The 12,293-nt window shown below is 42.1% G+C and overlaps 1 protein-coding gene across 1 annotated transcript in view; it reads right to left on the minus strand.

Annotated features, from left to right (window-relative positions):
- The window catches only part of man1a1 (mannosidase, alpha, class 1A, member 1), a 48,851-nt gene that overhangs the window by 28,447 nt on the left and 8,111 nt on the right, over positions 1 to 12,293 (minus strand). Inside the window, exons 2-3 of the mRNA XM_017033642.2 lie at positions 5,246 to 5,361; positions 943 to 1,023 (exon numbers count right to left, since the gene is read on the minus strand). Coding sequence (XP_016889131.1) covers positions 943 to 1,023; positions 5,246 to 5,311 — 147 coding nt within the window. The 5' untranslated portion in view covers positions 5,312 to 5,361. The remainder of the gene's footprint in view (positions 1 to 942; positions 1,024 to 5,245; positions 5,362 to 12,293) is intronic.

The raw sequence follows: 12,293 nt of genomic DNA on the forward strand, positions 1-12,293 counted from the left end.
GGCAAGGTCAAAGGTCAGTGTTTCACAGCTGTAGTGAGTGAGTCCAGTGCAGATTATTTACAGGATTAAACTCTAAATCTACTGTCATTTACTCACCTGTACTAGATTACTTGGGTTACTTTCAGGAACATGTTAAGATATTTATGCTATTCCTTATGTCAACACTTGGCTAAAGTTAATTTTTTTAAGGGCTAACCTTGGAACCACATTTACCGGTAATCTATTAGGTGTGTTACGGTAATTAATTTGTTATGACTGTCTCTTCAGTTTCCTCCTTGTTGCTTCTACGGCATTTATTATGAGGCAGAGTCACATAATCAAAGTAAAGTGAAAGGCACAAAGAGGAAAGTGACATCTGTGGTCTCAGGGTCCAGAGTCAGACCCCAGAACCAGAGCTTTATCACTGGTCTCACCCCAACTCCTAACACACAGAACCAGCAGGACTGAGAAAGGGAAAAAAAAAAATCTATGGGACACACAGAACCAGCAGGACTGAGAAAGGGGAACAAAAAAAAATCTATGGGATGTTGTTGTCCAGCCCATACACGGATACCAACACAGGCTCAGGCGGCCCAGACCACCAGGACCAGGACCAGGTCCAGCATCAGCAGCGTTGATGATTATCAGCCGGTTTACCACTAATCAATTTTCTGCCTTGGTCTGATTGGAAGTAAACTCTTCTAAGTGTTCTAAAAGACCACAGCCAGAACTTAGTTTGACAACCGTTAATGGGATGCATTTATCTGGACCAGCAGCAATCAGAGTGGGTATTGGTGGACAGCCAGAGCGTAAAGGCTCTCATTAACTCACTCAGTCTCCACTGTCAACGCCCGGCTCTGTTTCACTGCTCTTATTAATCGGCCTACAGCAGAGGCAGCGACGGCCGTTCTTCATCTCATTGTTATCAGCAAAGACGCAGGGAACTTTCTGGAAGTTTCTTACCTCTTTTCCTGACAGGTAGTAGGCAGACAGCAGGCCTCCAACAAACCGGATGTTCACCTCAAACACAGACACCTCTGCATTCTGCAGCAAAGACGGGGGGGAAAAAAACACAGGATACAGTTTCAAATGAGTGTCAAATTCATAGTGAAACTCCTCATTTTGCATTTTTTATGAATATACAGTATATATAAAAAAGGTTTGTGCCAATATTTGGTTGTAGGGATCAAATATTAACTTGCAGGTCCAACAGGGGGTGCTACAAACACAGTTCAAAGTATTGGTTTAACAGAATTTCTTAACAAAAGACATTCAAGATGAGTGACTTTGACAATATTAAAGAACAAATAGAACTCCATTCCCAAGAGCAGAGGTCTTCAACATAGGGTCCGTGAGCTCCTTCAGGGTCCATGGGAACACTGAAGGTGGGTCTTTAAAGCCGTAAAACTGAATCAACATGAAACTCACACTCTTTTGTCTATTTATAAATATTTTTTTTTCTTGAGATTGTGTGTTTAACTGTTTTTAGAGAGGTGGCGCCAGTGAGTTTAAATAATATGTTACACACTCTACAGTCTTAAGAAGAAATAACCCGTGACCGTTAAAATTATTATTATTTTTTTACCATGAAGATGAGCTGGTTACAACTAGGGTCAATATTTTCCTTTAAGTTCCGTTCATATATTTGGGAGTCTGATATTTTTACGTCCAGCTGCGGCAGTTTCCTGGTCCTTAAAGGACCAGCCTCACTCTCCTGGATTATTTCCACTCTGAAAGCTGCTGTCACGACTTAAATGTTGCACCACCAGGGGACTCGACCTCCACCCTCCCAGCTTTGTCATGGCCTCTTGCAGAGGGGAGATAACAACGACACGACCGCTGACTCAGCGAGTCTCTTAAAGCCCGGGGCTTTAAAGCCGTCGGCCTCTGAAGGATGGAGCGGCAGAAGCTCTTCAATCCAGAAATGACTTGTTTTTATAGAGCTACGTCCCGGCCTTGGCCTATTGAAAACTTCCTTCCTCATTAACAGTGCGGAGGAACAATGGCTTTTTTCACCATCTGTGGTGCAGAGAGAGAGAAATTGATTTTAATTACAAAAAATTACCAACACAATCTGACAAGTCAATCTGTCACCGCGGCCCAGGCAGGAAGTGACAGGACTCGTTTGTCTGACACATCATTTGTCTGTTGCCAAAGGAAACAGTCTGTCGTCCTGCGTGTTCTCCGGCGTCAGTGACGTATGGGAGCTGTCAGTCAAACAGGAAACGCAGTTTTTAGGACGGCTGTTCACAAACAATGACACAGGGAGAATAAAAGCCTCATTGTTTTCCTGCTCAGACGAACGGTCCAGCCGAGGTTTGTTTGTCAAATTAGCTGTGGGATTTTTCACCCAGAAATAGACGGACTGAGTATTTAGACACAGTCTCACTGTCTAAAACTGACATTGACGAGGACAAGATCCAATCAGAATAGCTCCAGCAGGGGTTGTCGTGTCGATAATTTCATTTAGATTAATCAGTTTGTTTACACTTCGTAAGCCATTAAGTAGAACGATGGCAGCAGTACGTCTAATAATTCCTGCCTCTAACAAACAGTCAACAATCATTAGGGTAGAAAAATAATATTGATACTTTGAAATATTGTGATATTTTCACCAGTGCGATTTCATAATCAACTTCAAAATGGGAACGTGCTGATTTAGTATTGGTTGGATGTACAACGCTGGGTTAAATTCACAAAATAAACCTAAACTTTCAAAGATAATTTGGCACTTTTGATGTCTGCTGCCCTCTAGTGGCATCGACAGAAATTACAGTTGATTTGCTGTAATGCAAATCAACTGTAATTTTTGGGCCGTATTTGGCCCACAGGCCATAGTTTGTCCACGTCTGTAGTAGTGTTTTAACGTAAACCCGGACAAATAAGATGTAGAACTGTATGAACCTACTTGGGTCTCGTAGACGAGTACCAAAATACACACTTCAACTTTGATGTAACGGTGATAAAACTTCCCGTCTTTGACTTCCTGTCAGGAACCAAACAGTCTCTCATCAGCCTCCGACCGTCCTCTTTAATTACCAAACCATTGTCTTCCTCAGTCTCTTCTACTTTATTGTCTCTCTCTTTTCTGTGTTTCCAAAAGTAGCACACGTCGAAAATGTGACAGATTATAAAAAAATAATAATAAAAAAAACTCAAGGTGACTGCCTTGACATTTCAGCGTCCTCCAAGCGGCGGCGCTGGACTTTGAAGTTTCAGACGTCCTCAGAGACACATGTATATTTAAAGACCTACTTTATCTGCATTGTGTCATTCAGTCACTAAGAGTTAACTTGCTCTCCTTAATGTGTGGGAAAAGTTTAAGGAAACACACATCGAGGACGACTTCACACTCAGAGACATGGTTTCCTGACTTCGCCTGGAAAACTTCAAAATAAAAGCCCAGCAGCGACTTCTCATTAGGACGTGCTCATCGAACAGCTCTGTACGAGGAGTCACCGGCCTCATCCACCTGCAGCAAATGAACACAGACGTGGAGGAAGCTAATTGGGACGCCTGCTGTGAGGCTGCAGTTTGAGTGGCAGCGCGACGGCTGACAAACACAAACACGGAGGAGAAAAACAATGGCTGAATGATTCACCGACACCGACACATGTCTGAGCCTGAACTGAACTGAACTGAACTGAACTGAACTGAAGGAGGAACGGGCCGCATGGTGGTGCAGTGGTTAGCAGGAGTATGTATCGTCAAGAATCAGGTTACTAACATTGAAACAGAAGGATCTACATTTGGAATCACTAGAGGAGAAATAAAAGGAACCAACATCAGGAATATTTGACTGTTATAAAAAAAAAAAAAAATCTAAATAAATCTCTACAGTGCTGTAGAATAGCGATAGAGTAAAGTGAAATTTAATTTTCTTAGACCCCCAGGGGTTAGGCTCGTTAATGCATTTGAATTCACATTAATATTTAGAGACTTTCATTCATTTCTTAGAGCATATGTGTCAAACTCAAGGCCCGGGGGGACAAATGCGGTCCGCCAAGTCGTTTTGTGTGGCCCGCGGGAGCTTAGAAAAGCATTTAGTAAAGTCCATGCAGCAGAGTTTCTGAACCTAAGTAATTAAAAGTTTTTTTTATTACACAGCAATGAACAATATTTGTAGCTTGAATGAATAATAATCAATAGCAGAAATAAGTTTTAGTCTGTTATGGAGTAGTTACATCTATACCAGCGGCCCCCGACCTTTTTTGTTCCGTTTTTAAGAATAACTTAAAAAAAAAAAAAAAAGTAAATGGATATGACTGGATTTTCTTTGAATGAAGTAAATTAGTAAAAATATGGTACATTTTTTTTCCACTGTGTCCCACTGCGGCTCGGTACCAAACGACCTAATGACCCAACGGGCCCTTCAAGGGGAACTGTATTACTGATGTTGCCCCCGGTGAGAATGAGTTTGACCCCCCCGCCCCGTCTTAGAGTAACGTGGAATTGAACAGTGAATCTGTAGGTGATGTGTGGCCAAATGATAAATGATAATAAAAGCTATAAACTACAATCATCCACACTCTTCTGGTGGATGTTGTGATGATGATGATGATGATGATGAGAAGAAGAAGAAGAAGTTTCCCTCCAGAAGGACATTTAAACTCCACTCAGCTGCTGCCACCAAAACTGAAAATGTAGCAGCAAATTGGTTTCACTTGGTATTGTGAACCATGACCGACGGAGCTCATCACCGGCTGTAATGAAATTATGTTTAACAAGAAGGATAAAATTACCAAATTGAAATTAACACCCACAAATTTAAAAGCCTATTATGTTCTTTGTGAAATGGCTGTGGTGTAATTACAATCACTTTTTAATTTTCTCTTATGAGGATAAAAAAAAAAGAAGAAGCTTTTATTTTCAAAGGATTGGAAGAAGGAGGAGGGGGGGGGGGGGTCTCATTTTTTAAAGTACTTCACCAGGTTTGTGTTTTCTGACAAGGTCACAAAAACAAAATGCAGCCTGGGACTAAAATGATCTTTTTACTTATAGATTATATATATTATTATTTCTAACTTTTTTATTTTCTGGGTTTCTGATTAATTTTTAATTAATTAAATTATTTTTCTGATTAATTTCTGTCATTAATTTTGTCATTGGTAATTCATTATTCACTGACTTTGACAATTATTTAATGCTCACATGAAGCTCGTGAGTTTGTAGACACTGTAAGCATCAGTATTATTAATTATTTTCATATTATTATTTATATTTCTGTTAATATTAAGCCGATTTGGCGTCAATGTATTTTTCATACCACATTAAAGTCCAGGTTCTTCTCCACCCAGTCTGTGGCTGCATCAAACTCCTCAAACATTTCCATGACGTAGAGAGTATCCAGTGCGTCCACGATAGTCGCTCCTTTTATACTTCCTGTACGGGAAAAAAAAAGAAATAGAGAAACACAACATTAGCATTTTGGTTTTTATTTCAGAGAAATGCCACAAGTTCCGTTTTTTTTTTGCTGCTGAGTTAATAACGGGTGTTTTTTTTTGTTCTGTCTAACGTCCGTCCCTGTTCTGTGAAAAAAACCCAGCAGCCGCCGCCGTGTGAAGGTGAAGACACCAAACAACACAAGTGAGTCAGACCAGTAAAAGAAAGACAGTCACGACAAACACCGAAAACCCATCAGCCTACAGACAAAAAACAAAAAAACAGAGAGAGAGAGAGAGTTTGACGGAGCTGTGGAGTCAGGAGATGTTTGGGGTTGATAATCTTCTCTTCTGCTGAGCTCTTTAGTTCTTCTGTAAGTGGTGGGAGGATTCAGAAGCAGCTAAAAGCTTTCCATTAAACACAACGCTGAGTCATCGGCCGCAGACGCTGGGCCGCTGGTGTCCATCAGAGCTGGTGTCCATCAGCGCTGGTGTCCATCAGAACTGGTGTCCATCAGCGCTGGTGTCCATCAGAGCTGGTGTCCATCAGCGCTGGTGTCCATCAGAACTGGTGTCCATCAGCGCTGGTGTCCATCAGAACTGGTGTCCATCAGCGCTGGTGTCCATCAGAGCTGGTGTCCATCAGAGCTGGTGTCCATCAGCGCTGGTGTCCATCAGAGCTGATGGAAAGTGAAGGTGAGAGTGGTTTTCTACCACATCCTTCACTGCCTGACTCACAACAACCTGTCCACTAGGGGTGACACTCAGACCGTGCATTAAAGAGGTCAAAATTACAGTGTGCTTCACATGTTTAAAAAAATTCAATATATCGCAGTGTATCGTATCGTTGCCGCCGTGTTTCGATACGTATCGTATCACCAGATACACACCCGTAGTCATGTACAACAAAATAATTTAGAAAACTGAAGTCCTACGAAAAAAAAAACGTTTTCACCAGTGTGAGTCATTTTCAACTTCCTGTCTCTCTGTTTATTTTCCTCATTTCCTCTGACTAACCAGAGGGCAAAAAACTCTGAAGAAGAAAAGAGAAGTCTTCAAGTTTTTCTTTCATTTCTTTTTAATTAAAGAAATGAGTCTGCAAAAAAAAAACCTTGTCTTAAAGTTTTGTATTTTTGTCAGTGAAAAATTCAGGATGTCAGTTGACAAGACGGCCCATTACTGACTGACCCTGGTCGTGCTGTTAGAAAACAAACTGTCCTCGCTCTAGGACGGACAACAACAGAGGAAGGTTTTCAACTTTTCATCTTTTGAAACCCAAATATACTCTGACGTCCAACCGTTGTCCCCAGTCCAAAATCATCCGGGTTTCGTACCTTGGTTGTCAAACACATCAAGGAAACGCTAGCGTCCACATCACTGTCGTTACTTCCCTGTTTTTTTTTTTTTCTCCCCTCTCACATTCTCGCTTCACTGGAGCCTCAAAAACGACAAAGACACAACGAGACACTTTACTCTCATCCATTGTCTTGTCACCGTGCTTCCTTCCTCCTCACTGCACTTCTACACCGGAGCTGCCGGTGTAATAAGGGCGGTGCACACGGTCGGAGCAGTGACCAGAATACTAACAGCTGTGTACGGGGCAGATTAAATGGACGTCCACGTTCCTGCAGGGCAGTTGGTGATGAAACAGTGTTAAATCAAGGTTTTCACCAACAAAGACACAGTGGAGAAGTTGGTCTGTGAGGAACTCACACAGAAAGATTCTGTGTTTTTTTGGCACGAATTATAAGTTTTGGGCAGTCATTGTATTTTATATTGATTTTGTTTGTTTGTTTGTTTGTTTATTTGGTATTTTTCCCTGGAGTACCCCAGGGAACACATCCTGGGACGTTATATTCTATTTCAGGCTTATTTGGGATTTTTAAAATTATTATTATTTTATTTCCTGTAAATGTTGTGGCACTGAATGATGAACGATGGCCAATGGTTTATTTTTGGTATTTTTTCTAAAATATTTTTTCAAACCAATTATACACCTTGCTGGAGATTCTGGGCCATAATCCCTGAGCTTAAAGGGGAATTATGCTTGGATTGTTTCACATAAGTTTTGGTCAGTTTTTGACATTCAAAGTTACTGTGTTGAGTTCATCATCACATCTGGGCTCGTGTCTGCCCCCGAGTGGAAAGGTGATGGTTTAGATGGTCAGAGAGGTGGGTTCGGGGGGGGGTTGGATGTGGATGTGGATGTGTTGCTGAGGCTTTTGCTCCTCTTAGTAAATCTGACCGTGCTGAGCTGCAGGCTCAACGTCAGTGATGCTTTTTTCTGAAACAAGAGGGGGAGGCAGGGTGAGGCAAGCTCAGAGAAGCTGCTGTAAAAATTCTGCTGGAATTCTCTGGGTGGGAGGCTTAATGCAGCGAGAGAAGCCGTGTGTTTGTAGAAGTTCTTCTCAGAAAACCAAAATAATCCTCCCACAGCTCCAAGCCTCCGCTTCTTTACTTCTAATACTGAACTAATTAAGACTTCTTTGTTGTTGAACGACTCGTTAGTGTTTGTTTTCTTGACGCCAAGAAACCCCTCACGTCAGGGGAGGCTTTTTTTTTTTGTTTCCCACCTCGTTTCTTCCAGTTACCTGGAGCCTCCAGCATTTGTTGAGCTGTACCTGAGATGAATGGAGAACCGATGGGACAGAATGTTCTCAGCCTTTCAGACCTACAGTGTGTTCTGAAAACATTACGAGAACACCAGACTTTTCTCTGTCTTTGGACAAAACCACCTTGGCAGGAATTGATTTTGGAATAATCCTGACAGGCCCTCGGGGGATCTGGTCTCAGAAGGTCTTCTTTAACACTTCGTGCTGACAAATCAAAAAACTCACAAGGACGTTCAGAGAGGCGACGGCCAACACCATGACTCACGTTCCAACAAGTCCTGATTCCTATCATTTGTTTGGCTGTGGTCTGTAGGCTGAGCAGCGCTGCAGACCACGTGGACAGGTTTTATTTGGAGCAGATGAAACAACTGTGACCAAAGTGTTTACGAAACTAAAACAGAGGGAAAAACAAACCCGTCCTTCCTTGTTTAATTCAATTACTGTGACGGAGGAGAAACGGAATGACTCCGATTAAAGATGAACCAGTGGGTCGGAACCGGTGTAGGACACGTACACTAATTAGTGTTAGCAAACGACGGAAGTGGAAACAGACCATAATAATCATATCTGCTATGATTGCCAGGACCTGGAATATCTGTTACCATGACTACAGCTGATCACATGACTCACTAAAAAGTTTTGGATGCGTTGGTGCGTGGAAGGATGGATGAATGGATGGATGGATGGATGATAGGAGGATGGATGGATGGATAGAAGGATGGATGGATGGATGGATGTATAGATGGACGATGGGAGGATGGATGGATGGATCGACAGAAAGACAGTCTGAATGAGAGCCTAATTAAAAATTAATCAGAAAATCCTTGGGTCTAGTCTAGAAATACAACATAAATATTATAAACACATGAGAAATTAAATTGGAAATAAAAACACACTTTTTTAAAGTTTCTTATTATCTCTCTTTATCTGTAACCTTTCCAGATCTTTTTTAGTATAAATCTTTCTTTCACAGGCCAACAACAAAAAACAAAACAAAAACAAAATGTACGTACTAAAACATAGCACATACTCCACTAATACTACAGATTCTACCAGTATTTAGGTACTACATACTGGAGGGCCAACTCTAGTACACATCTGGTATGATCTCACAGGCCAAATATAATTACACTGCGGCCCAGATTTGGCCCCCGGGGCCTGAGTTTGACACATGTGATTTAGAGTTAGAAAGATGAGATTCAAACGAACAACCTCTTTACTGTCCTTTATGAGTTGACTAGGTGAGAGAGAGCGAGAGAGAGAGAGAGAGAGAGAGAGAGAGAGACTGCCCACGGCCACTTCTCTCACTTCAATTCAAAGCTGCGAACATGAAAACACAACTGTGAGATTAATCTCCCCTCCAAGGATGCCGGCTGTGATGAATCACAAATGTGAGGCCAGACAAAAGCTGCAGCTCACTGCTGCTGAAGCCGACAACACAGAGCTGTTACTGGACGACTACAGGAGAATGATCCTCCTCGTACTTCAACGAGAAACATTATACACAGGGCAGGTGAGAAATGAAGGAGCTGCCGCGCTGAGAAGACGAGGATCATTGCCTTCTCTGCATCTGGACAAGGAGTGAGGAAAGATGGGAGATAAGGGAGAGGGGCGGCAGAGCGATGGGTGAGTGGAGGTCCAAAAGTCATCAACAAAAAGCCTGAGCTCCTCCGTCTCCGTCTGCCTCCAAACAAAAACCCACCGATTCTTTCAACATCCACTCGGCCTCCAATCAGCTGCAGCCATCAATCTCCTCACCGACTTCTATTTCTTTTCTTTTTTTTCCTCTTTCAACTCCAAGTCCTCAGCATCAATTCTTCAACTCCTTCACAATGGTTTTTTTTTTGTTCATCCTTTGAGTTCTCTCATTGATCTGAATCAACAGGAAGACGACAGGGAGACCTGATCAGTCACAGTGACACAGCTCTGCCTTTACATTGGACCGGATGAAAAAAAAATAAGGAACAGGGACTAAAATGGTACCATGGGAAAAAACAGGTCTTTCAGCAACAGGTTTTAGAACTCTGTCAGATAATTAGGGATATACTGTATATATATAAATACATATATATATATGGGGTATATGAGGGTTAGAAGCATGTTTTTTAAATATAAAAACATATGCAACAAAATAACGTGTGTGTACGTGCGTGTGCATGTCCTCTTTGCTCGTCCGTTATTGTAAAAAAAACAATCCAGGATTAGACCTTAAGCCTCCAGTGATCTCTGTGAATCTCTGCTCCAGCTGCAGCTTCTTATTACGGAGAAGGATTTTGTTACGTGATGTTCATCTAAAGAATACTGGACATGTGTGAGTTTTCCTCCTCAGAGTACTTTTATGAATATATTTTCCCACAACACGGCCAGAATATGTAGCATTTGGGACACGACGGCGGACGACTCAGAGGACCGTAAAATGATTTAAGGTTAGCACTAGCTCCTGGCTAAATTTTAGCAAAAATTAAAAAAAATTTTCCAAAAAAATTTTTTTTTTTTTTTTTTTTTTTGCTGTTGGGGACAGAGAGTTCTGTTCCCTGACCGGGCTCTGTTTAAACCAGCATGAAAAAGTGTCAAAATGAAGAATGTCACTGATTTAAATAAACAAACAAACAAAACCCCTTCATCTTCATTTTTGAATCTTTCTCCTGGGCCTACGACATCTCTCAGTCGGGTCGGGTTTCGTACCCTCGGCTCAGACGACACCGCTCAGCCACAGAGGTGATCTGCTGACCACGGCGTGGACACAGGTGGTCACAGGAGAGAAGAAAAGTGATGGCTAAGGCTGCGGCTAATCATGTTACAGTAAGCAGTCACACACACACACACACACACACACACACACCTGAGGTGTATTAACCTCTTGGCTTCTGCTGCCAGTTTTCCAGCGTCGACACGTTTTGTCAAGGTTACAGTGAAAGACAATCACCTGCTTTAATGTGGTGAGAGAGTGTGTGTGTGTGTGTGTGTGTGTGTGTGAGTGTGTCCAGATCTTCTGACTTAGTGTCACTGCTTGTGCCTCAATGGGATTTTTGGCCATTTTAACCAAACTATTGCGACACCGGGGGGATGATACGATAAATTGCGATATATCGTGATGTTTCCTTACAGCATCATCTCACTGTCACTGACTTTAACATCTGCTCAGTGATTGGCTTAGAAAAGTCAAGGGTTGTTTGTAGGTATAGTTGTAACACAACCTTGACAGAGCGTGTGTGTGTGTGTGTGTGTGTGTGTGTGTGTGAAATCCTCATTTTAGCTGCTACAGTGTTATCTTGTCCCACGTCTCGTTCACTTCTGTGCAGCCTGTGATTTACATTATTTTAAGGACAAACACACACCTACACACACACACACACACACACAGTTACCCAGAGGCAGAGTTTCTCCATCCATTTCAATTACACAGATTGAACATGTGATGCAGCTACAGTGAAGGAGCTGAGGCTGCAGCTCACGACTCCACGTCAGACGCCGGGCGACGCCCAGAACCACGGTCCGCATCATGACCAGAGGGGGATGAGAAAATATTTTTTTTTTAGAAGCTCCAGGAGAGGCAGGAAACAGAAACAGGATCCCGACCAATCCTGGCTCTGGTTGAGGACGACCAACCACAGAGGCTGGTTTCCATCATCTGTCTGATGATGACATCACTGATGTTTCTCAGACGGTTCTCTGAGCTGGCGGCTGATGCTGCAGAGAAGTTCTCTCCTAACTTTCTGACCCATTTATCAAGTCACAGAGCAGCAGGTCCCAGTGGTACCTGGGTTCCTGAGTCCCAGGTTTGAGGAGACAAACACAGGGAGATCATTAAGGACTGGTCTCCAGGCTGGGACTGTGGAAGAGGTTTTTATCTCTCATCCAAAAAAAAAAATAAATAAATAAAACCACTTTGATAGCCGTAAAAGAGACTGCAGAGCGTTTGATGTTTTGTGTCGTCCATGGTTTGTCCTTAAAACTACTACTCACTGAGAGCCAAACAAAATAACACAAAATAAAATAAAAGCAATTCAATATAATCATATTAGATTTGATCCAATACTCAAAGAAAATGATGGATAAAAAAAAAATTAGTCTGCTGCATTAAGAACTTTTCTAGTGGTTTTTCAGGTGATTCTCGTCCATGTCATCTATCAACCAGTCTTTTAGTTTCTCCAACACAGGGATGCCACCCTGAATGCAAACACTGATTTTCAGTCAGACTATGGACAGTTAGAGGAAAGGCCATGAAAGAGGAACAGAAAAAAAAAAAAAAGTTAAGGAAAAAAAGGAATCAACTCAAAAAACCCTGGAAGCCTCGGGGGTAAAGACGGCTGTTCATCCA

This window comes from Cynoglossus semilaevis, chromosome 7 (genome assembly GCF_000523025.1).
Source record: "Cynoglossus semilaevis isolate Cse_v1.0 chromosome 7, Cse_v1.0, whole genome shotgun sequence".
In the NCBI taxonomy this organism is placed as follows: domain Eukaryota; kingdom Metazoa; phylum Chordata; class Actinopteri; order Pleuronectiformes; family Cynoglossidae; genus Cynoglossus; species Cynoglossus semilaevis.